At 51.6% G+C, this 23876-nt stretch overlaps 1 protein-coding gene across 10 annotated transcripts in view; it reads right to left on the reverse strand.

Annotated features, from left to right (window-relative positions):
• Positions 1-1811: 1811 nt before the first annotated feature.
• The window catches only part of PHKA2 (phosphorylase kinase regulatory subunit alpha 2), an 87325-nt gene continuing 65260 nt past the window's right edge, over positions 1812-23876 (reverse strand). For 2 of the 10 annotated variants that reach the window (XM_079910164.1, XM_079910163.1), the window contains exons 20-33: positions 21077-21165; positions 19941-20074; positions 19376-19532; positions 18136-18215; positions 17864-18041; positions 17634-17763; positions 16951-17052; positions 14293-14411; positions 13511-13540; positions 12247-12300; positions 10293-10463; positions 8722-8775; positions 7855-8055; positions 1812-7399 (exon numbers count right to left, since the gene is read on the reverse strand). In XM_079910164.1, the coding sequence (XP_079766290.1) occupies positions 7229-7399; positions 7855-8055; positions 8722-8775; positions 10293-10463; positions 12247-12300; positions 13511-13540; positions 14293-14411; positions 16951-17052; positions 17634-17763; positions 17864-18041; positions 18136-18215; positions 19376-19532; positions 19941-20074; positions 21077-21165 (1670 nt within the window). In that variant the 3' untranslated portion in view covers positions 1812-7228. Of the gene's footprint in view, positions 7400-7854; positions 8056-8261; positions 8527-8696; positions 8776-10292; positions 10464-12246; positions 12301-13510; positions 13541-14292; positions 14412-16950; positions 17053-17633; positions 17764-17863; positions 18042-18135; positions 18216-19375; positions 19533-19940; positions 20075-21076; positions 21166-23876 lie in introns of those variants that run through there. The other 8 variants (XM_079910167.1, XR_013825662.1, XR_013825663.1 and 5 more) reach the window with 8 other exon arrangements.

Genomic DNA, 23876 nt, shown 5'->3' on the forward strand with positions numbered 1-23876 from the left:
GGCAGAGAAGAGGTCTGATGTCCCCTGGGTTGGGGACGGGGAGAAACTTCTTCAGGGGTGGGGACAGCAGGAGACTGCAAGCCTGGGCGGAGCCCTGGGGACCAAGTGCAGCCACTGTTCCCTTTGCGGCCCCTTGCTCTGCACAGGACTTGCAGCCCCGGCACAGGAAGTGTGGCAGGCGGTGGCCGGCCGATGGCTGGGTGCACGCGTGTGTATGTTTGCTTGAAAATGATCTAAGGACGACACGGGGTTTTAGGCCTGAGAGGGAGAGGAGGGTTGAGGAAGGGAACAGGAATAGTTTTCCTCCGTCATTCAGTCATTCGATCACCTCCATTTTCCAGCTCCAGGAGGAGCTTGTCTGCTTCTCAAGTGGGGTGGAAGGAAGTTAAATCACCTTGGGCACTTGCCCCTTTCGTCTCACCCTCCCAGAGACACAGTCTCTCCAAACCTGCTGCGAAATGAACCCTTCTCTCCTCTGCCCCTGCGTCCCTGTGGAGCCGATCTCTGGAAGGGTTGGCATTCCTCTGTCCCAAACCCCCCAGTGATTTGGGGCAAAAGCCAAGGTCTACACTCCTCCCCTTGATGGTAGCAGTCTGCACCCTCTGGCCTCCTTCCTGTTCCAAAGACATGTTAGGTGCATTCCTGCCTCGGGGCCTTTGCACTGGTTGTTCCCTCGATCTGGCGCATTTTCCCCCTTAGTTTCCCCTAAGTTCAGGCCCTCACTTCCTCCAGGTCTCTGATCAAATCCTGCCTTATCAGGGGTCTTGTCTACTCATCCCATATGACAGTCCCCGCTGCCCCCAGGCCTCCCTGCCCTCTTCGTCTGCTTTAATCTTGTCCAGCCTCTTGTCATCCCAACACATTATGCATCTAATTGCTCATTCGTTTACGATCTGGGCCAGGAGAGGAAGGAGGACTTGGGGGTTGGCTTCTCAGCCCTCTTGGCCGAGTTACCTGGAGACAGGGAGATGGGCTTGGCCCCGTGCCCTCCCCTGCACCCCACCCCCCACCCCCCTCCCCCGCGCTGGGTTCGGACAGCTGTAGGCCGAGGTCCAGTACATTCTTGAGAAGCTCCTGCCCCGTCACCCAGAACGTTTTGCAGGTGGGTATCTTACTCATCCGTGACCTGCTCGGGGAGGGAGGCCCATCGCACCCAGGGGAGGGTTTGGGGCTGCCCTTTCTTCTTCTTCCTGTGTCGTCATTGTCGAGAAAACAGAGTGGTCCTGGTGGAGGGCTGGTGAGTTTACTCTGCAGATTCCCCACTGGCCCCGTGCTCAGAGTGGACCCTTTGCTCTGGGCTCTTGATTTGATCCCCCTCCCACGGTTGACCTGCTTATTCTGTCTCTTGCCTTTAGTAGGCGTGCGCCGCTGTGTCCCAGCCTGCTGAGCACAGCGCCAGCCGCAGAAATGTGTGCTGACGGCACAAAAGCCATCTCTGGTCTCAGGGGACCTGGGGACAGAAGCGTGTGTGTGTGTGTGTGTGTGTGTGTGATCACCGTAGCACATGTCAGCTCGCTGCTTTAGGGGATGAAAAGCCCAGAGACCTTTCTGGAGACTCGGGCTGCAAGGTCAACTCAGGCTCCAGTGCTCTGCACCGCCGGGGCCGCCAAGCCCGGCTTCATCTCCGGCACAGAGACCGCCTCGGCGCCTGCTGGGCCGTTTTTCACTCCAGATGGAGCTCTGTGGTTAATGAGGGGGAGAGCACTTCGGGGGAGCTGCCACGGAGGGAGGGAGGGAGGGAGGGGAGCGCCAGAGGCCGACTCGCCTCCGCGGCTGGGCTCTCTGGAGCTCAGGAGACAGTGGCTCGGACGCCTGTGAGAATTCAGGGATGGAACCTCGGTGACAGCTGGGGGAATTTATTCACACTGTCAGGACACAGGCTTACACTTCGAATCAGTTCCAACTCTTTATTTTTAAATCCCCCAGCTGGCTAAAGACTTAGAAGGAAAGATGAGACAATCATTTGCGTCTTGTCCCAGATGGGCTGTCACTCAGAGGGTCCAGGAAAAGGCTACCAGGGCTGGGCTGGTATGCCGGTAGCTTTGCAACAGCTCCTTGGAAGCTGAGTGGCAGGAGGTGGTCTGCTGTGCAGTCCGGGTAGCAGCAGCGACCCAGCCCCTATGACTTAGAAACATTTCTACAGGCAGAGAGAAGCTGTGATTGGTCCAGCTTGAGCCCAGAGGGGGCACTGGCCGCCTGCTGTGCACACCCTCTTCACTCCCACTGACCAAGCCTCGCCAAAGGGCAGACCCCAGGAGAGCACATGTCCTGCGTCTCTGGACAGGAATACAAGCCAGGGGTCCTGGCTGTGGTGGACGCTTAGTTTTAGATGCTCAGCATCGGAACGCCCTTCCTGGGTCTGGGGGGGTGGTCCCCCATGTTATGAAGCCAGCCCCGCCGCCGCTCGAGGAGGAGGAAGTCTCAGATGCTGGCTTTTCCAACCTCCCTCTCAGCTGACAGCCCCGCCCCAGCTGATGGAACACACCTGCCGGAGTCTGACTTGACGGCTAGTGACTATATGAAACCTACTCTGTTGACAGGTGGCAGCCTCTACATTTAAAATAGTTTCTGAAAGAGAGGAGGCGGTGGTCCTCGTGACATTGGTCAGCGTTGGGGGCATCTGTGGTGTAAGCTCCAGGGCGTGAGCCCGGTGACCTGGGGCCTTGTTCTTGGCTGGGGAGTCGCCAAGTCTAGTGATCATGTGACTTATCCAATATCCTTTAAGAAACGTGTTTCCTACCCAGCTAGAGTTGCTGTCTGTAATTTGCAACTAACACAGCGGTGAAAGGTGACACAGAGGCCGTGAGAGAATAGAGCCAGTGACTATGAATTCTCCTTGGCAAGTCTATCCTGGGCTTGTATCTGGAAAGGTCTTTCAAAAAGGAAAACTGGAAGGCGTAACCATTGCCCCGTGCCCATTTCAGAAGTAGCTCGGGGCCACACCCTTAGCCCACCAGCTGGAGGCATCTGGCGGCCACCCCGCTGAGACAGGTCAAAAACACTCAGGATTGAGGGCCGACGCATGGCTGTCCTCGTGGAGCGGTGCTAGGAATGCTTCCATGGGACGCTGGACAACGTGCCTCCTTAGAGGTGTTCTCAAACGACAGGCGTTTCTTCATCCCGCCACGCTGGTCCGTATTCTGTGGGCAGAGTGACGCCTGGGTAATACTGTAATAGGCCCCCAGTAAGTGCCTTCTTGAGCAATTCATTTTTCAGAATAGCTGACATACTGCAACAAGACAGAGGGAGGAATCACGTGACTTCAGAGTTCAATGGTTACGATGATGCCAGTTCTTCTAAGAAGGCATTTTTGCCAAAATTGCACATATGTTCCTTAAAAACATACACAGTTGTTTTCTGATGGAATTTTTCCCTCTCCCAAACTATCAAACACTGTGTGCACTGGGTTTGAGAATTAGTCTCTCTTGCGGTTTCAGGGGTCTTGTTCCTCAGAGAGTTCTCTTGGTAACTTAAGGATACGGCTTCTCCTAAATGGCTTTGAGGGAACAAGGGCACACTGGGCTCTAAGAAGGTGGCAGTGTGTCTTTACTTTCCCCTCACAAGCAGAGTTATCAGTGGCCAAGTCCGGGAGAACAGAAGGCATTCTGGGAACATGCGAAGTGCAGAGCTGTACAGAACAGATGGCAGGGACTTCAAAAGCATAAGAGTCACCTTGAAAGATGATGGCGCCAAGGGAGGGGGTGGGAGGCTTTTGTACCTTTTGACAAGGAAGCAGGGAAGACAAAAGCGATTTGCCAGACTCCCGCGCAAGTCAACAGAACTGAGAGATGCTCTGCTGTAATTTACATCAAGGGAGGCCGAGCCACCTGTCTTCTTGTCCAGAAATAAATGGCATCCATCAACTGACGAACTTGTTTCTCTTGCCTCCTGATCTTCTGGTCTTTTTTCTTTCTTTTTTTACATAAGGAGCATTTATATCCTCTCTATCCAGGCAGCTATTGCGTAACGATCTCTCCTTTTATTCGCTGCACCTCAGGGGAGTTGCAGAGGCTCTGACCTCCGGACTGATGTCCACTGGGGAGATGCTGGCTTGACCGGACAGCCTCCTGGCTCCCCCAGCCCAGCCTGGGTTGCTACTGGGCATATCTGGCTTCCTGTGACTGGAATTCAAGTTGATTAGTTTTGTTACTCCTTAGCTGCAGAAAAGGGTTTACCAAGAAATGAAATGAAAATGCTCTGTGGCCCTGCACCCTCTTAAACAGAGCTCTCTTATTTCTGCACATCTGCCATACAATCATCATCAGTATTTTAACCCCAAGGCCCTGCAAAATCCAGAACTGCTTTCTATAACATTCAAGTTCTTCTTTTTTCCTATAAAATGTATGCATGTATTTATTTATTATTTTTGGCTCTGTGGGGTCTTCGTTGCTGCCCAGCCCCAAGGTGCCAGGGGCTCCTGGTATGGAAACCTGGGCCCATCCGCAGAGGCCAGGATGGTGGCAGGACACGCCTCTCCCATCCCCCTCGAACATCTGTTCCTCTTCTTGGTGGTGTGGGCCTCAGCTGCTCGTGAAAGGGATCAAGCCTCAGAAGGCTGTTCTTCTTTGAAGCTGACAGCTTGGTGCCTGTGGAAATGTGGTACTATTTCAGGATTTCATTTCAAAGAGGTTTCAAAAGAGTGAATCGAAGGCTCAGTTGAATTGCTTATTATGGCTCTTCTCCTGGCCGCCCGCGTCTCGGTTGGTGAGCCCAAACACAGCATCTGCGACTTTGCGCGTCATCCACAGGCAGGTGATCGTTCTAAATTAGCACCTGGCTCATTCTGGAGGGCTGTAACTCTTCTCGAGCCTTTGCCCAAGAAGCAACCGGGCCTTTAGCGGCTTGTACCTTTCTTACATTATCTGTGTTTGAAATGATCCACCAGGGAGTCTATCTGGTGAATGACATGAGTCTTGTTTATGTCAAGCATGTCTTAAAGACACCAGAAATAAAGGCCATGAAAACGCGACTATGAAACGTGGGTGGCTGTGACCCCCCTGGACCCGCCGAGGCAAATGAGAGCAAACTGGCTTCCAAGGGAAGACGGGGCACAAGCAGGAAGGCTCCGGGCACTGCGGGGGGCTCGGGGCACGGCGCCAGGCCACCCACACTGTCTCCGGGATCTGCCATGCTGATGGCAGGGCTCTGGGCCGTCCCTACCTTCTCAGCCCAGCCCTCGTCCAGCTCCCTCACACCCCCCCCACCACGCTAAAGCCTGGTCATCTGTTCACACTGGCTTTCCTGCGCAGGCTGAGGGCCTTGAGCACCGAGTCACAGACAGAGCATCTCACACGTGCCGATGAATGACAGAAGGAACCATCTAGTAATCTGAGGAGAAAGGTTTGACATACCGACAGTAATAGGAAGGGGAGGGGATGTGGGAGTCCACTGGAGCAGAAATTGAGAGAGATTTTGGGCACTGTTCTTTTTTTCTTCTTTAGCGGTACACGGGCCTCTCACTGCTGTGGCCTCTCCCGTTGCGGAGCACCGGCTCCGGACCCGCAGGCTCAGCGGCCATGGCTCACGGGCCCAGCCGCTCCGCGGCACGTGGGATCTTCCCGGACCGGGGCACGAACCCGTGTCCCCTGCATCGGCAGGCGGACTCTCAACCACTGCGCCACCAGGGAAGCCCCTGGGCACTTTTCTTTATGTAACTACTCTGTACCTCAGCAAGGAAAATATTATGGTTTCAAACAAATATGAAGCCAAGGCACTGATGTCCCGTGTAGACAGCGCCTGTGCACCACCGAGCGGGTAAGTGAGCCAAGACTCGTGTTCCAGACTCTCTCCCCCAGGGGCAACTACAAAGTGTTTGGCTTGGACTGAAGCGAGGCTCTTTAGCAGGAACCCTCCCTGCCTTGCCTCTGCTTCAAGAATACTGGTCAGTGCCGCATCCTGACTCTGGGGGGCACTGGGCACCTTGCTGTCCTCTCAAAGCAGCCTGAGCATCGGCTTTCTCCACCTTCACGCAAACTTCCACGCAAAGATCCAATGGCCAAGTTTCCATTTCAGAGGCAGAGTCATCACCAATCTAAGCCGTCACCCTCAACCAGCCAGAGCGCACCACGAGGCCACCAGGTGACTGTCCTTCAGAGTCCATTATCCACAGAAACGGTTTTCCCTGTTGTGTGTCATGCCCACCCCCCATCCCCGTAAGACACCTGGAGAGAAACTCCATCCATCAGGACCTTGGCAAGGAAAGACTGGCGAGGCCCTGCCGCATCAGGATTTGTCCTCACGCCTCTGCAAGCAAGGCCTCCAGCTACACCCCACCTGAGAGCCTTAAGGCAAAAGTGCTGCTGTGAGAAGGGCTTGAGGCCCCAGCCTGGCCCTGCCGCAGAGGGAAGCATTGAAGAGGGAGCACGGCACGCACTTCTGTGGCGTCTGGTGCTGCAGACTCAGCACGTGGCTCCCCCAGAACACGGTGGGCGTGCCGCTCCCTGCCGGCCGCCACCCCACGACGGGGGCGGGGGCACAGGCCTTCCAGAGGGACTCCCTGCCCATGCCAGCCCCAAAACAACAGTTGGCCCAGCTAGAAGAAGGGTTGGCTTCTCCTCTGCCTTGCTTCTTTTTGGTTAGATTCTGGAAGATGATGTGGGATATTTTCATAAGGCAGGAGAAATCCCTAACTCACGGGTGGCCAAGATAAAATCCTTGAAGACCATGAGCCAAAGTCAAGTGGGAGCAATTTTCTAAATGTTGGTGAAGGAGAACCGTCACGCAAAGGTAGCTGCCAGTAAGACAGCAACAAGCCAAGGAGGAAAGCAAGGCACGAGACAACCACACCTCTGCACAATGAGTTGTTCTATTTGCTACACATTTTGACCCACAGACAGACTGTACCGTTAAGATGTGCCCCTGGTCAAGGTCCGCAGCTGCTGGAAGGATCTTTTCATCTGGAAGATGTATCACCAGCTCATTGAGCCTGTTCGGCAACTCTGCGAAAGCCAGTTTAAGCTGCCTTCTCACTTCACTCTGCACTCACAAGAGGAGACCAACTTCCGATACCTCCTCAGACTCCAGGAGACCAGATGCTGTGACAAACTTCCCAGCAAAATGAATGTAAGAAGATGATCCCAGGGCGCTCCTCGGGGGCGGGCACAGGATTCTGCGGCTTGGACGTATACTGCTTTCAGGTGTGTTACTGCCGCCTCCTCCCTGCCAGGGCTGCTGATGGGAAATGCTTTTGTGACAGCACAGGGGATCTTGGGCTCAGAGCGCCGAGGCCCTACTGCATGTGGCAGCCTGAATTGGGCAGCAATTCCTGCAGGTGAGAAGCCACCGCCTTCGTTAGGTAGGTCATTGTCCCGTAAGCCCCGCTGGGAGCACTGTCGTAAAAGAAGTGGCAAATGCCCGTGGCTTGGTCCTTCTCCAGCGTGTCCGTGGCACCGATCGACATCTGCAGCAGGAAAGGGCAGAGGCAACACGTGAGCAGAGCTGGCGCTACCGGCCTAACGGGGGGACAGATGGCCTCTGCTCTGGGCACCGTGTCCCCACCCGCCCGAGTTGGCAGCACATCACTGATTCTAGGATGGGAGGACGGCTTCTTCTAGCTCGACTTTGGTGCAGGCTAAGTGGCTGGTTTACTTGGGGCCAGACATGTCGCGAGGCTGGTGCTGGCACTAGAACCTATGCTGAAATGGGCCTGTCCATCTCCAAAGGGCTTTAGATCTCCCAGTGGCCACTGTGCCATTTTCAAACCAAATGGTTGACATTTTCCCACCATCTGTGATGACATTATCTTTGTTCAAGAATATTTCCTGTTGGTCACAGGATCTCCAGCCTCGACAGAGATAAATGCCAGCCAAGCCGGCTGCGCTGCCGCGTCCCCACCTTGGCTCTGGGCACACCCACCTGGTCCTGCAGGAACAGCTGGTTGGCCGTGTGCACGATCTGGTCCACATGGATGATGCCCCCAATGCTGTTCATCTCCGTGTCCGAGAGCAGCGTCAGCACCATGATGGCCTCCACCAGCAGCTGCCGGTACTCAGGCTGCGGCACTCGGTTCAGCACCGACTCAACGTGGACAGCAAACTTGATCTCCTGTGGGGTCATCTGCCAAAGGGACCAGCAGGGGGTCACGAGTGAAGCGAGCACAGACACAGTCCTGTCACCCACGCTGCCCACAGCACCCAGTGGCTCAGCGTAAACGCTGCCTCCTCTCCGGCCACTTTGCTAATTCTGCCCACAGGAATCCTCTGGGGCAGGAAGCTGAGAGCTCTGCCCTGGGCATCAGTCAGCCTGGTCCTAGCATTAGTCACCTATCCCGCTGGACTGCGACTTCCAGGGGCAGGGCCGTTTCTTATTTCTCTTTCTTCATTATTCCTTGTGGTGCACGGCATGGTGCCTTGGGTGGTGTAAAAACTAAAAGATCAATTTTTTAAAAGAATGAATGGGGGAAAGAAACCAGGGAAGATGACTGTTCTCTGCCGTGGGTCCCATAAGCATGGCGAGCAACTTTGCTCTTCTCTTAAGAGAGTTTTCAGAAACAAATCTGAAGATGTCGACAGTCCAGACATACTCTTTCTGAGGGGAAAGAGAAAAGATGATGCAACAAATGTGGGAAAAAAAACTTTGCAAAACTTGAGGGTTAAGTGTCTAGAAAGATCGGATCTACAAATGCCCTGTATGTAACAAGCTTGAAAGAAGGGCGAGTGGTCAGAGTCCAAGAAATAAAGCACTTAGTGAAAACTCACGGCGTTTGGGTTTTTCCCATCCTACCTCTCGCGTCGTCGAGGATGGGAGCACATAACCGTCGATGGACAGACCGTGACACTGGAGGCAGAACACGCATTTCACATTTCAGTCAGATTCCAGAACGTGATTAAAAACGGCGCGCACACGCTCAAGTCGCTCTGCCCTGGAAGCCAGCACGAGGACTGGCACACGCCAGACTGTCGGAGTTATTTTTAGAGGGCTTGTTCTCACTGCCCACAGGCTGTGTTTTTCGATGGAACCAGCAGGCATCGTTCAGATCTCACCCGAACAACGCCCCAGGGAGCTGCCGGGTCCTCCTCTGTGGGAGCTCCGAGTTTCACTTGGCAACCCGGCCCTGGCGGCTGAGAGGCCCCCTTTGGTGCCAGATAAAGGGAGATGTGCATGTTTCCTGCTGGCGAAGTGATACTTCTATGCCTTTGCAGGCATCTATTTTTGAGATTTCTATAATAAGCACCAATCACAAAAGACTAGAGCACATGCACGCACACGCACACCCGTGTATATAAATAACCAGCGCTGGCTCAATACAAAATGCTTTTTCATAATAAAAGCATCTTGGTATGAAGCCGGTGGAAGCCCGGCCCCAGGAACAGTTCTGGGCTCACAGGCTGCCTCCTGACTCCCTGTGCCCTGGAGACAGCAGCTGCACCGCCTCCGTCCCAGGTGGGCTGAGGATGCAGCGGCAGCAAACGCTCCTTCCTCCTGACAAGAGGCCTCTTCGGGCCCTGCCCCCACGTGGGGACCGGAGTTCAGCTGTGAGGACAGGGACCCCTCTGACCTCTCCATGCCCAGCTCCACGAGGAGGACCTCACAGGGGACATAACGCAGCCGAAAGGGGCTGCAGTACGGGGTCTTAGGGATGCCTCTTCTCTCCTCGCCTCTTCTACTGTGAAATGAGCTAACAAAAATGGTTTAGGGAAAAACTCGGTCCTGCCTGTGGTTCTTGGTTTGCACAGAAGCTTCTAATGGAGGCAGACAGTCCCTCTGGTGGGGCCCAGGGAGACACCGGGACGCTCTGAGGCTGATGAGGGAGCGAGACAGGAGGCGGGGGCAGGGACCAAGGGGCGTGGCTCCTGCGGCTGTTCTGGGTCAGCCGGGTTACGGCGTTTCATCCAGAGCTTTCCCTGCCTTCTCTGGTTCTTGCCTACCTTCCGACTTTTCTGCGTTCCTAAATTACGTCAAAGGTGGCCCCCCACAACCTGGGCTGCCACCTTATCTATCTTGTTGGGTTTCCAGCCAGTGTTTCTCAACCAGTGGCAATTTGCCTCCCGGAGGACACTCGGCAATGTCTGGGGACATTTTGGTTGTCACACTGGGGGGGGGGTGCTACCAGCATCTAGCGGGTAGAGACCAGGGATGTCGCTTAACATCCCACAATGCACAGGGCAGCCCCGGAAGTGAGAATTACCCAGCCCCAAATGTCAATGGTGCCGAGGGGGGAGAAACCCTGCTCTAGGCCGTGAGCTACCTAAGGTTGGGGCTTATGCGCCTGTTCTGCAGCCGCCTGCTACCTGTAGGTGCCAGCACGCCTCAGCACCAGTGCCTATGGAATGCAGCACAGTGGCCAAGCTCACCTTCTGAAGGATCTGCCACACCTTCTGGTAAAATCCCACGGGGACTCTGTTGATGGCCCCGTCCAGCCTTCTCCTGCGCAGCCACTGGCCCTGCTGCTCCCCCCAGCCGATGTGATGCCCACCTGAGTCTGACGATGACGTGCCCGTGGGTGAGGATGGGGTGCTGGACCTCTGCAAGACAGAAAAGGTGCGGCCTTCAGAAGCCTCACAGCCGGCACCCCCTGGCAGTGCTGGTCACCGAGAGGGCGGCTCCGTAAACCAGTCAACACCACCAGCTGGATTCACTCCTTCCTGCCCCGGTTCGTTTACTAAGCTCCTTCTGTGCACTCTTCCCAGCCCCCAAGAGGAAGTACAGCATAAGAAGCCCCTGCCCCAACGGAGAGGCCGAGCAGGTCAGGGGGTGGGCTCTGGGGGGGCTGCAAATCCCGACTCCACATCGGCTGCTCCAGTCTCTAACTTGCCGCGAGCACGCTCAGCCTCATCTGAGCAGTGGGGCACAGGTGCGCACCCCGAGTGCAGATGCGGGAAACCCTGGGAGCACGCCCGGCCGTGGGGTCGGCAGGCACTGCTGCTGGAGGGCTTGGGGAGGTCTCGGACCTGGAGGAGGTGACTCCTCGGGTGCCGCAGCCCACGGAGACCAACGCCACAGTGACCACTTTCCTCCTGTGGTGCCGCGGAGAGTGGTGGTCACTCCCCTGCAGTGCAGCTGCCACGAGAACACAACACAGCGCAGGGCAAGGCTCTGGAGCCCTGGAAGGAGGGAAGGCTGGAACCCACGTTTGTGGCGGGGCCTCAGGGGCTATGGTATTTCCACCTTCCTTTTCAATCGCTTTCTACTTTGCCTGTTCTCAGCACGGCACTTTATCCTAATTTGGGGCGATGACCACCTCCGAGCCAGGAGCCTTTGCTGAGGCAGGAGGGGTATCACCTCCTTCCCACCTCCTCCCCGAGGCTGGATTTATTCCGGCCTCCACGAGGGAAGCGCTGGGGCAGGGCCAGCAGTTTTGCTTCTGCCTCGGGAGCCACAGGCCCGCCCACGACTGGGGAGGCAGCTCTGAGAGGCTCCCAGTGGGGCCTGAGACCAGGCCTGAAAGCGGTTCCCTCAGCGGTGGCCTCCCTGCGGCAAAGCTCACACCTGCTTTCTTCCCGTGGATGGATTCTCACCCCTTGGCCTCTGGGTCGGGGAAGGGATAACCTTCATCCTTACACATTATCTCTGTTCTGGACTACCTGGCACTTTCGTTTCTCAGTGTGCAACGTCAAATTTAAAGGTTTAAAATGCAATCCCAATGTCAAGCAGGCCAGCAGGGCAGGAGTCTTCTTGGAGCGCATTGAGACTTCATCGGATGTTATTTTGAAAAGGCTGTTAGGCTGGGTTATTCCATTGGGCTCATTACTGCCATTTAAATACGGCAACAATTAGATACAAATAAAAGTAATTACAGCCACGCTCATCAATGACTCAGCTGGTTTTCTGCCTCTAGTTTCGCAAGGAGGATTCAGACTCGCCTCTGCAATGAGAACACTTCCTAGCCTTCCATCTCAGCTGCGGCCTCAAGCCAAGCGGGGGGGGGGGGGCATTCTGCGTACAAAGTGCCAATCAGCACGTGCTGGCAGTGGTTCACTCCCGTGACTCAACGGAAAGGCACATAACCACTGCCTCGAAAGTTCCAGAAGCTCCTGGGAATTGGTGAGAAAAGTGCTCCTCAGTCATACCCCACCGAGGAGCATAAGCAGAGAGCTCAAGATGGAAACACAGAGCTCAGTTCCACAGGGTCTCGGCTTGCTTTCTAGCCTCTACTCATAATCATAGTCAAGTGGAAACACTTAAACCCGTTCACATCTTCGGAAGTGAGGGAGGTGGTGGGAGCACGAGAAGGGCAACGAGAGGATTCAGACACCATAAACGAGAAGGAGGTGGCGAAGGGGACAATGGCTGGGACACACTGTTTACCACAGACTTGGAGGAGTGTGCGCTGCCGGATGGGGCCTGGCTCACAGAAAAGAGCTACAAAACAAAGAGAGTCCACTCAGTCATGTGCAATGACACCAAAGGATGCACGCAGAGAGAAGGAACATAGAACAGCCTCAGAAACAGCCAAGGAAGGAAGAGGCAGAGGATGCGGGTGGCCACAAGTTCTCACTCACCCCCCCAGGCAGATGGCCTGCAGAGCAGCGGGCAGAGCTCTGGGCTCGCGCAATAGAGGTCCCGGGAAATGCTTTCTCTGAGTGTGGAGTGTTCCCATATCTAGTCAGATGTGGAGGGTGCCTCATCAAGTTAGCACACGACTTATTTTCCAAACTCCCAGCCATGAAATGCTAATCTTTTATGTTAATTTTGGAAAGAGGATAATATACTTCTTTGATATAAGTGGCCAAATACAAAACTTGTACTGGCTAACTGAATCTAAACCCATCAAAGAAAAAAGGTGATCATTTTGTCCCCGTAATATGTAAGGAGGGCACTAAATGGAGACGGAAGGAACCACCCATATTCAGCCACAGTCAGCGGCCATCGGGATGTAGGTAACAAGAGGGACAGTGCCACCTAGTGGTGGGCAAAGGAAGATGTTTGGAAAATCTGTTCCTTACTTGGAAAGAGCATAAATTCGAATGAGACAGCATGGACGTTTTTCCCTGGGACAACACAGAGAATCCGCGTGTCAGTATGTGACTCCTCTGAGCTCTCTCACAGAGACATTAAATCATTAGGAAAGGGGCTCTGATCTTCTGGATGGAGGAGGCGAAGGAAGTATGTCACAAGGGTGACATAAAAGAACAGTATCCTTACATTTTCTTTTCCTTCCAGGGTTAAACTCCCCCAGGCAATCTAGGGACAGGAAGTAGCAGTATTCTTTCTACTGCTATAATCAATGACCACAATCTATTTGTCCCTATTTCTTCCCTTTTTTTGAACAGAAACTCCTGCCGAGGCAGAACCCGGGACCATCCCTTTCACACAGCCTCCTGTAAAATCCAAGTTTGATACATGGATTTGTTTAAAGGCGCAGGGCTCTCCTGCTTTCAAGTCCAGTGCTCTGCCTGTCCCCAGGGCTGCCTCCCACAGCCTGCAGAGTCCCCTCCACCCAAGCATGTTGGACGGGCAGAACCGTTCTCCACCCACTCAGACTCTCTGTACTCACAGCCTTGCTTTCCCCATTCAAGCCAGAAAGAACATGAAGCACAGTAAAGGAGGAAACAAGACAAAGATGTTTCACCTGTTCATCAGCACTAAATCGCCTAGTCATCTGAAAGTAAAAATACATCAGAAGATAAACAAAAACCAGTTTCAAATCAAGGATGCCTTACTACTTCTATCACCCTCTAGATTGTCCAAGGAAGTGTTGCTCCAGCTGCAGGGTGTGACCCTCAGTGCCTCACAGACTCAATCTACTGAGTCATCATTTGAAATGGAGAAGAAAATCCGAATGTGTCTCTCACTGCAGGTCACAGTCAGAAGGAAAGAAACTATTTCCTACTGTAGATCACTGTCAAGTCCTACCACAGTAACCGGCACATTAGGACTGAAAGGCTGTTGACTTGCAGTCCTGTGGGATCAGTTGAGAAGGAACTTACTGTGAATTACATAAAGGTGAGCACAAAAGAGACACCTGTGGATGGTGGAAAATAAAGGTGTCTCTGTTTCACCTGAAGGACACATTTGATGGAGAGATGATTCAGTTACCTTTTGCGCGACTCTACTTTTTAAATGGCTGTGATCCATTTGAATGACTAGTTCTCGGGCAACAGGCAAACACGGGGAAGGGTATTTTCCAGAATGCTCGCATAACACCTTAACGTTAAGGATGAGCGTGTGGTGGGTGCACGTGAGTGGCTCTGGGATGTCTGGGCACAGGGTGTGTTCAGATTCCAGGACAGAAGGGATGGCACGTCCTTTACAAAGCAGGCTGTACCCTGCATGCCTTGGGTTTCTATCACTTTCTGACTTGAGCCCAGATAGGAAAACCACTTCTTTCCTGGCGCCGAGAGCTCTTCTTACCTGTTTCATCTCACTCCTCAGCCTGTTGATGCCACTCCTCTCGGTTTTGGTGACTCCAGTATGTCCCACCTCATGGATGGAGATGGCAGGGCTGGATGTGGAGGAATGGATAGGCCGCACTGGAGAGGAAACACACACATCCTTCTTAGAAACGATATTTTGTCCACCCTGAGAGGAATGCATGCATGTGCTTATTTTTTTAATTAATTATTTTATTTTATTTATTTTGTTTTTGGCTGCGTTGGGTCTTTGTTGTTGCGCGTGGGCTTTTCTCTGGTTGTGGTGAGCGGGGGCTACTCTACTCTTCGTTGCGGTGCACAGGCTTCTCATTGCAGTGGCTTCTCTTGTTGCAGAGCACGGGCTCTAGGCGCGCAGCCTTCAGAAGCTGTGGCTCACGGGGTCTAGAGCGCAGGCTCAGTAGTTGTGGCGCACGGGCTTAGTTTCTCTGCGGCATGTGGGATCTTCCCGGGCCAGGGCTCGAACCCGTGTCCCCTGCATTGGCAGGTGGATTCTTAACCACTGCGCCACCAGGGAAGCCCGCATGTGCTTATTTTTATCCGCGTCTCTCTCTCCCACTCGACCATGCACTCCATTAGAGGTGGCCGTGTCTGCCCTGGCCAGCGCTCTGTTTCCAGCACCTGGGGCAGCGCCTGCTACACAGCACAGGCTCAATATGTGTTTGAGTGGATGAGTGACAGAGCGAACATCACTTAAGCAGCATGCAGAAAACACTGAGTGGCCAGGAAACCCTTCAATGATTTGGATATGTTTTTTAAAATAATTTTTTACTTCTCCAAATGCACCCCCTTCCTTGCAGAAAACTGAGACCACCTAATTAAGGTCCAGCCTTGGGGCCGGAGAGGGAAGTCCTGGGAGAACAAGCCGACCAAAGGCTGGAGGTGGCGAAGACACACAGAAGGGGCAGGGAGGATCCGTCACCTGGCTCCACTCTGCTGCCCGCCCTGCCCCCACTAACCGGTTCTCCACGGTGTGCTCACAACGATCATTCTTAAAGGCACGTGTGACCATGTCACTGTCCACCTCGAATCCTTCTTCAGGTTAAAGCCTCACAGGGGCACACAAAGCCCTACCGACTTGAGCCCACCCGCCGCTCTTAGCTGTCCCCTCCAGGCCAGCCACTCAGCACTGGGCATTGCACAGGCGGCTCCCTCCTGGCCTGCCTGCTCCCCTCTGCCAGGTGCGTCCTCTCCTTCTGAAGGCCCGACTCTAAGGTCATTTCCTCGGGCAGCATCCTCTGCGTGCCCTGCCTTCCCACCCACCCCACCCCCGAAGCCATGGGAGTAGGGCACTGCCCAGAGGAGTAGAGACAAATAAGGAGCCAAAGGACAGCACAGAGGGAGGACCCACAAAGGAGACACGACGATTAGCCAGAGAGGGAGGAGGGACACTGGGAGAGTGGAAAACGGAACCCAAAGGGGTCTGGGAAGCTACAGTGGGGCCTGTATAGAGTGGGCATTAGCTGAAAATACTCATCTCCGACATCTCAGGATGTAATAAAAATTCTAAGACTATTTGAGTTTCCTGATTTATAAAAATTGAACAATTACAAAGGACAATTAACAAATGATGCTGTACGCAAAAAGACAGGACCTCTTCTGGCCTTGCTTGCGATTAGACATATTTATGGTTTCAAGTGACATTACTCTGTTTAATAACAATTTTTAGTAATTATCTGTGTCAAACCACATATATTATTTTGATGAGCAGAACACATTAAATATTAATCTTACATATTTACATTTCAAGGACTGTGCATTTGAAAGAACTGAAAATTACTTTTGGAAAAGGATCTTGACCATTCCTCAGGAAAGGAGAAAACCCACCAAAACACACCTGATCGCACGATGCCGGTTTGGTTGCCTGCTGGTGCCCACTCTAAAGAAAAGATCCGAAGTACCCAATGTCCTTATTAAATAAAAAGAATGACAGCCCACACTGCATTTCTTTGGCTTGATGAAACAAATTCACAAATGTGTCTGCAAATCATTTCACCTTATTATGAGGAGGGTAAATGATAATTGCTTCAATTATAATTAGGGAGCATTTGAGAACAGAATTCCACCAGGACTTGGGCGATTATATTTCCTAGCACTGCAAACAGGGTTCCGGTACAGATAAAAAGTGAGAGAGAGCAAGAAGGGGACGAGGCAAACTCACTCAGCAAGAAGGTGCTGTGAGGCTGCAGAGGGCTTTTATCTGGGCCCATGAAGGGTGATGGGGGTCTAACTGAAAACCAACCCACACTAAAGGTGGGGCCCTCAGGTGCTGGGAAAAGACAGCCCTTGCATGCTGACACCTTGGTCACCTCACCTGCTCCTAACCCCTGTGCACAAGTGACAGTGCCTGGACCAACTGCAGAAGGAGGGAGGCCGCAGGCCAGGGTGTGCACCACGCCCACATGGGACCGCAGCTCTCCCAGCCAGCCGACGAGGGGTCACAAAGCCCTACAAGTCACAACCTTAAACCTAGAACTCTGTCCATCTCAGTGAAGTAGGAACCTGCTACCCAAACATTATGTCCCGAATCGCGATTACTGGTGTTGATCTGTATAGAAATGAAGCAGTTCCAGGCCACGCTGGACACGTCAGTCCAGCCCTGTCTGACCCCCTCCCCTCAGTAAGATGGGCATTTACTTACCGCTTCTTTCAACACCAAACTCCTTTCCACTTAAAATATGGTGTAGGAGATTTTTCATATCGAAAGGGCTGAGGTTCATCAAACTTTCAGAAGCTTCTTCTCCTAAAAACAAACATCGTGTAAGTGTCCCGACACAGGCCTGGTGGCAGGGGAAGGTAGAGTGGCGTGGGCGTGGGGTGGTGGTGGAGACAAAGGGTACTGTGGGAGGTCTCCCTGCTCAGGATCACCTCTCTACTGCTTCAGGACTGAAAGGTACCGATCCTTGGTGATTCTAAATGCTGCTATTTAAGTTGTATATTTTCTTAACTCAGACGCATAATTTTTCTCACTGTAATAACCCCCAATGTTGGAATGCACCTTGCAGTTGATTTACATATTTAAATTGGTAGGATTTCTCCCAGCAGAGGTTTTATGAAATGGGGGGTGACATCTTACCACAAGGAGAAACAGGAACTCAGATGTCAGGAGCAGAGCAGAAGATTCTAGTACCTCATTTTCCCTAACCTATGAAATTCAACACCCTGTGCTGGTTGGTTTGGCGGAAGTTACATCTAAACGAGAGAATCTGGTGAAGCCGTGAGCCCACCCAAAGGCTCAGAAGCCCTGGTTCCAGAATACTTGAGCAGGGCTCCCCAGGGGCGGGTGGGTGCAGGAGCTGTGGGAGCCGCGCGTGAGAATCGCACCTGAACAGTTCAGGCTCCGCGCCAGCTCCGTGGCCATCACCTGAATGATGAGTCCAACCCGGAGTCTGAGCATCTCCACGAAGAGGCTGGGCTGTGCCCTGACATACATCGCCAGGTAAACCACAATCTCCTGACACAGACAGACGTGGAGACAGGGCTTCAGAGACTGGCTGGTGGCGGAGAAGCCTCTGCTGCCCCGAGACAGCCCTGCCCCTCCGTGGCCAGCTGACCTGTGTGAGCACGGCGATGCTGATGTCCTGCCCGCTGGCTTCGTAGATGAGTTCTGTGAGCTCCTCGGGGGGAAGAGGCCTAGGAAGGAGCGTCAGGACACAAACACCACGAAAGATGCCTCCTAGTCCTCTATGGAATATCCTCATTTTCCTGCTGGAAGTGCTCGAGTGACAGTGTCTATAAAAAGACTCTCTTCCTGAATGGTGGACAGCACTGATGTTTTCCCCCCAGGTACCGCCCCCAAACCTGAGGCCCCAGGTTGAAAACTTACGCAGAGATGGTCTTCTCCCGGGGTTCTGGCGGCAGGCCCACCGTGAGCTGCTTCTGGTGCGACAGCAGGTCCGTGCAGGCCTGCACATTTAGGAAAAGGGGGAGGGGGAGGAAGATTAGCAAAGCCGGTGGGGAAGGACCACTGCCAATAAGATCATAAATTTACCTTTACAAACTTCATGACCCATGCTGCTATTTATTTGAAAATTCATACACAGACCCCAGACTGAGCAACCCAGCCAGAGTTGGGTCCCCGTGATCTTTGTCCCCAAAATGTGGTCCCAGGCCTGGCTCTGCAGGGCCTATTAGTGGGTATTTTATGCTCACCCCCTGTAGCAAACACACTGGATTCCCTGATATTCCATAAGGAGGATGAGTTGCTATGAGTCCTAAAATACTGATGTTAAGAGTTAATGACCATATTATAGTCCTAAGTTGCCAGTTTCCCCATTATTCACATATAATAAATACCATCACCTTACTAAAACAGTGAACTTGGGGACTTCCCTAGTGGCACAGTGGTTAAGAATCCGCCTGCCAATGCAGGGGACACGGGTTCGAGCCCTGGGCCGGGAAGATCCCACATGCCACGGAGCAACTAAGCCCGTGCGCCACAACTACTGAGCCTGCGCTCTAGAGCTCGTGAGCCACGCCTACTGAGCCCACGCGCCATAACTACTGAAGCCTGCGTGCCTAGAGCCCATGCTCTGCAACAAGAGAAGCCACCGCAATGAGAAGCCCGCGCACCACAATGAAGAGTAGCCCCCGCTCGCCGCAACTGGAGAGAGCCCATGTGCAGCAATGAAGACCCAATGCAGCCATAAAATAAATAAATGAATGAATGAATGGGGGAAAAAAAGAACCTGAATGTCATAGAAAGCAGTTCTGGATTTTGCAGGGCCTTGGGGTTAAAATACTGATGATGATTGTATTACAGATGTGCAGAAATAAGAGAGCTCTGTTTAAGAGGGTGCAGGGCCACAGAGCATTTTCATTTCATTTCTTGGTAAACCCTTTTCTGCAGCTAAGGAGTAACAAAACTAATCAACTTGAATTTCATTTCCTCTGCCTGTCTTCCAAGAGCAGTGGGAGGTCAGGACAGAAGGCCCAGCTCCGTCTGTATATTAAACAACGTGTTTCCTTTACAAATGAAGGTGCTTGCCTCCAGCTTTCCTAATAGGAAGACGGCACCGGGCTAGAGAAGACAAACAGACACCCTTCACGTGCATGGTGGTTCTGACCTCAGCCAGGACTTCCACTTTCTTCTTGAGTAGGCCAGAGATGTAGCGGATCAGACCCCACTCCTGGTTCAAGCCGGCTTTTCCATAGAGCTCACTGAGGAGGTTGTGAACAGTGACCCCGTGCTGTCCAGAGAGATTTGTGTCCCAGCTGGGACCCCTGTCAAGACATGGAAAACCCCAGAAGTATGGCCCAGAACGTTTCAAGGCCAGATTCTCTTACAATAGAGCTCACTTGGCAGGGAGGGGAATGAATCACCACGCATTCTGCCAAGTGCCTGGGGGCTTCCCAGTGCCTTTGAGTCTCACCGAGAGGGCTGCGTCGTCTTCTGTCTATTTGAAACAGAAGCCTAACATCAGGAAATGATGAGATCCTGGCCTCACCCAGCCTTCTCATCTTGGGAGGGCAACACTAGTAGGTAGAGAAGGGGATGGGAGTCTGTTCACGGTGAGTCTGGGTAGCTTGGGTGACTATGACCATGATGTGGCTTGTTGGAAGGCCAAGAAGCCTAGGACAAAGAGCAAGGAGAAGAGAGAAAGCTCAACCTAGTGAAGACCACCCACTTACTTTATTACATACAGAATGTACAGAATGTCCGCTTGGTCCTGTAGGTTCGAACAGTCTTTCAGCTGCTCAGCCAGCTTCTCACAGTCTATGTTGCCGTGGTCATCTCTGGGAAACTGGAAGTCATCTTCGGGGGCCTGTCCATACAAAAGCCAGAAAGCAGGGGAGGGGGGCTGAGCATGCCAACTTCCAGAAGACCAGGAAGTGACACACCAACCCGGTCTTGGAACTCTGCTGCTGTGCTATGCTACAGGTTTTCATTGTATCTTTTGGGGCTTTTTGTTTATATTTCTGATCGGTGAATCATTGTGTTAGTGGATGTTTGCAGGGGACTGAACTGAACAGGTTAAAATATGTGTAAATTTTATTTATGTAAAGGTCAAAAACAGGCAAAACCAACCCCTGGTGTTAGAATTCATGCTAGCAGTTACCTTTCGAGTGGAGGGGGAGGAAGCGACCGGGAGGGACACAAAGGGCGCTTGTTACGCACACGGGTCTGTTGGCTCAGTGATAATTCATTGAGCTCTATACTTATATTTTATATACTTTTCTCTATATATGTTAAACTTCAATAAAATGTTTTTTGAAGGCAAAACACACACAAAAAATATGTGAGTTTTAAACAACCTAAAATTGTGGTTAGGTTAAAATAGTCTCCAACAGACGCTGAATCTTTCTGATAAAATCAAAGGGAACTTTGGATAAAATAACAAATTATGGGAACTAGTGGGGAACACCCTGGGATTTTATTCTCCAGAGGAATCTTTTTCTGGTTCTGTGCCCTGCTCCACAAGTAGCCCGGCTTTGGCTGGCTGGCACAGCTAGGACGGCGCTGGTGGCGAGCTAGCTCATTTCCTCTAATGTGACACAGATTCTGATGAGTAGGCAGAATGTCAGTAGCCATCTCCTACACGCAAAATATAAAGGTTTGCATCAAATTCAGTGTGCATACTGACACAAACCAGAAGCCAGACAACTAAGTGAGTGGGTGCACATCAAAACCCAGAACTTCTAATCCTGAAAGTTCTGGATACCAAGAAATGTGCTCTTTTGAGTTCAACCATTTAAAAGAGTTCTTGGGGCTACACCAGCACCAAAGAACATCACACTTTTTGAAAAAGTGATTCTAAATACTTTACCTTTTTTAGGAGTGGCTGAGGACAATCAACAAGATTCAGCGATTTACGGTGGGCACTTAGGACTTTAGTTGGCAAAGCCATGGGAACAACTAGAAAACAAACGAATAAAGAGAAAGCTCTTCGGAGCAGGAGGAAGGATAAAATACTTCTTTTAAGAGGTACGGTGGCTACTCCCTATTCAGTACAAACCAAGTAAGAAATGATTACTTACTTAGTTTCACTGATTTCAAAAAGAATTTTTCATGTGGCCACATCATGTGCTAACTCTGGAAATAAGAAATGAGCAGGACACACACAGATCTTGCTTTAAGGAGCTGAATTCCACTTTTCTCTCTTAGAATTCAGGGAAAACTACATAGCATCTAGGACTGGAAGGAGACTTAGAAATGATTGAGTCCAGCTTCTTTTTCTTTCAGATGTGGAAACTGAGAACCAGAGAGGGTTTGTCCAAGGTTTGTCCAATGACCTTGTCATTTGCCCAAGGTCACTGGCCTTCTCATAATCGAGGTGTACCAGCTTCCTGTCCACTGTGTGTTTCACTTTGCCACTGCTGGGTGTTAGCGTTTCTGTTTTTTTAACCACCTAATTAATTAATTAATTTTTGGGGCTGCGCTGTGCAGCTTGCAGGATCTTATTAGTTCCCTGACCAGGGACTGAACCTGGGCCCCAGCAGTGAAAGCACAGAGTCCTAACCACTGGACCATCAGGGAATTCCCCTTTTAACTACCTTTAGATGTTATCAGTATTTATTCATTAAGCCATCTCTGTCTGCCAGGGTATGTCATATCACCTTGGGAAAATAGGAAGCTTTCCAGGTAAAGATGAGGTATATTTAAAAGGCATTTATAGGGCTTCCCTGGTGGCACAGTGGTTAAGAATCCACCTGCCAATGCAGGGGACATGGGTTCAAGCCCTGGTCCGGGAAGATCCCACATGCCGCGGAGCAGCTAAGCCCGTGCGCCACAACTACTGAGCCTGCGCCCTACGGCCCACGAGCCACAACTACTGAGCCTGCGTGCTGCAACTACTGAAGCCCACGTGCCTAGAGCCCATGCTCTGCAACAAGAGAAGCCACCACAATGAGAAGCCCACGCACCGCAATGAAGAGTAGCCCCTGCTTGCCGCAACTAGAGAAAGCACGTACACAGCAACAAAGACCCAACACAGCCAAAAATTAAAAATAAATAAATTTTAAAATAAATAAATAGAAGGCATTTATAGACCTTCAGGTAACACTAGTGGATTAAACATAAGTTTTAGTTTCTCTTAAACCCCCACTAACACTACAAAAAGTAATAATTTTTAAAAAGGCAAATCCTAAAGAATAGGGAAGCAGGAGAGAAGACAATAGTAACATTTTGGAAGTGGGAAAGCTGAAGGATGAAAACATTTAGTGGACACAAGGCAACCAAACCCAAGACTGCAGTGGGGAAAACCAAGAACCAGTCAGATTTCTAACAGAGAATCCTCAGAAGTCTAAGGAGCTTGCTGCTCCATGGACCTCTAGAACTTGGGGGTCCAGAGAGGGTAACCATAAGAAGGAAGATGGAGAAGAAGGTGTGTGAGAGGCAGTGAGCTCCCTAGATGCCTTGTGCAACTCCACACAGCTTGGCAACTGCCTTGCTCACCCTGATAGAAGGCTAGAAGGTCTCTCTGAAGAGGGTAAAAAAGGGGTGGTATGTGTGTCTCTGGAGGGGATGCTGACCCACATGTCTGAAGGTGTGGGTACATTCCTTGGGGGAATAAATGACTGTATAGCTCGAGGCAATCAGACCCTTACAGGTTAGAAAGGAGATTGCAAAGGAGATCGCAGAACATCTCTGGGAAATCTGCCCTGCCTTCACCCATAAACCCAACAGGCCCCATTTACAGGTACAGGCTTGGAGATTCTTATATGCATGAGCAGTTAACCAAGGAACACCCAGCACTGGAGGAAAGACTCTACTCTGGAAGATAGAAACCAATACAAACAGGAACAATTGACTTGGGGGAAATGGAAACCATTTAGGGAGAAGAAAATGTAAAAACAAAAACAAAAAGCCCTGCCATTAATTCTTAGAGTAATAAGAATTATATTGCATTCATGAAACAAGAACAGATACAATTCAGAGAACAAAGATTTAAAACATGACAGCAAAAGTGGAAAAACTCAACTGAGCAGGTGGAACAAAAAGTTGAAGCAATTGCCCTCAGAACAGATCAAAAGACAGAGAAATGGAAGACAGGAGAGAAACGATAAAGACTTCTTCAGGAGGTCAACATTGGAATCATAAAGTACCAGAAAGAGAGGACAGAGAAAATGTAGGGAAGGAAATGAGTCAAGGAATTTTTCAGAAAAACTTTACAGGACTAAAAACCATAAATTTCAAGATAGAGAAGGCCCACTGAGTAGCCAACACAGTGGATGAAAATACACCCAGAACAAAGCACATCATTGAAATTTCAGAACCTGAGAGAAAATCCTACAAACTTGGAAAGAGAATAACAGTTTATATTTCAAGGATCAAAAATCAGAATGGGGCTTCCCTGGTGGCACAGTGGTTGAGAGTACGCCTGCCGATGCAGGGGACACGGGTTCGTGCCCCGGTCCGGGAAGATCCCACATGCCGCGGAGCGGCTGGGCCCGTGAGCCATGGCCACTGGGCCTGCGTGTCCGGAGCCTGTGCTCCGCAATGGGAGAGGCCACAACAGTGAGAGGCCCGTGTACCGCAAAAAAAAAAAAAAGAAATCAGGATGGGTTCCGATTTCTCAGAAGCAACACTGATAGCTAGAAGACAATGAAGAGATGCTTTCAAAATTC

The sequence above is a fragment of the Stenella coeruleoalba genome (genome assembly GCF_951394435.1).
Source record: "Stenella coeruleoalba genome assembly, chromosome: X".
Taxonomy (NCBI): domain Eukaryota; kingdom Metazoa; phylum Chordata; class Mammalia; order Artiodactyla; family Delphinidae; genus Stenella; species Stenella coeruleoalba.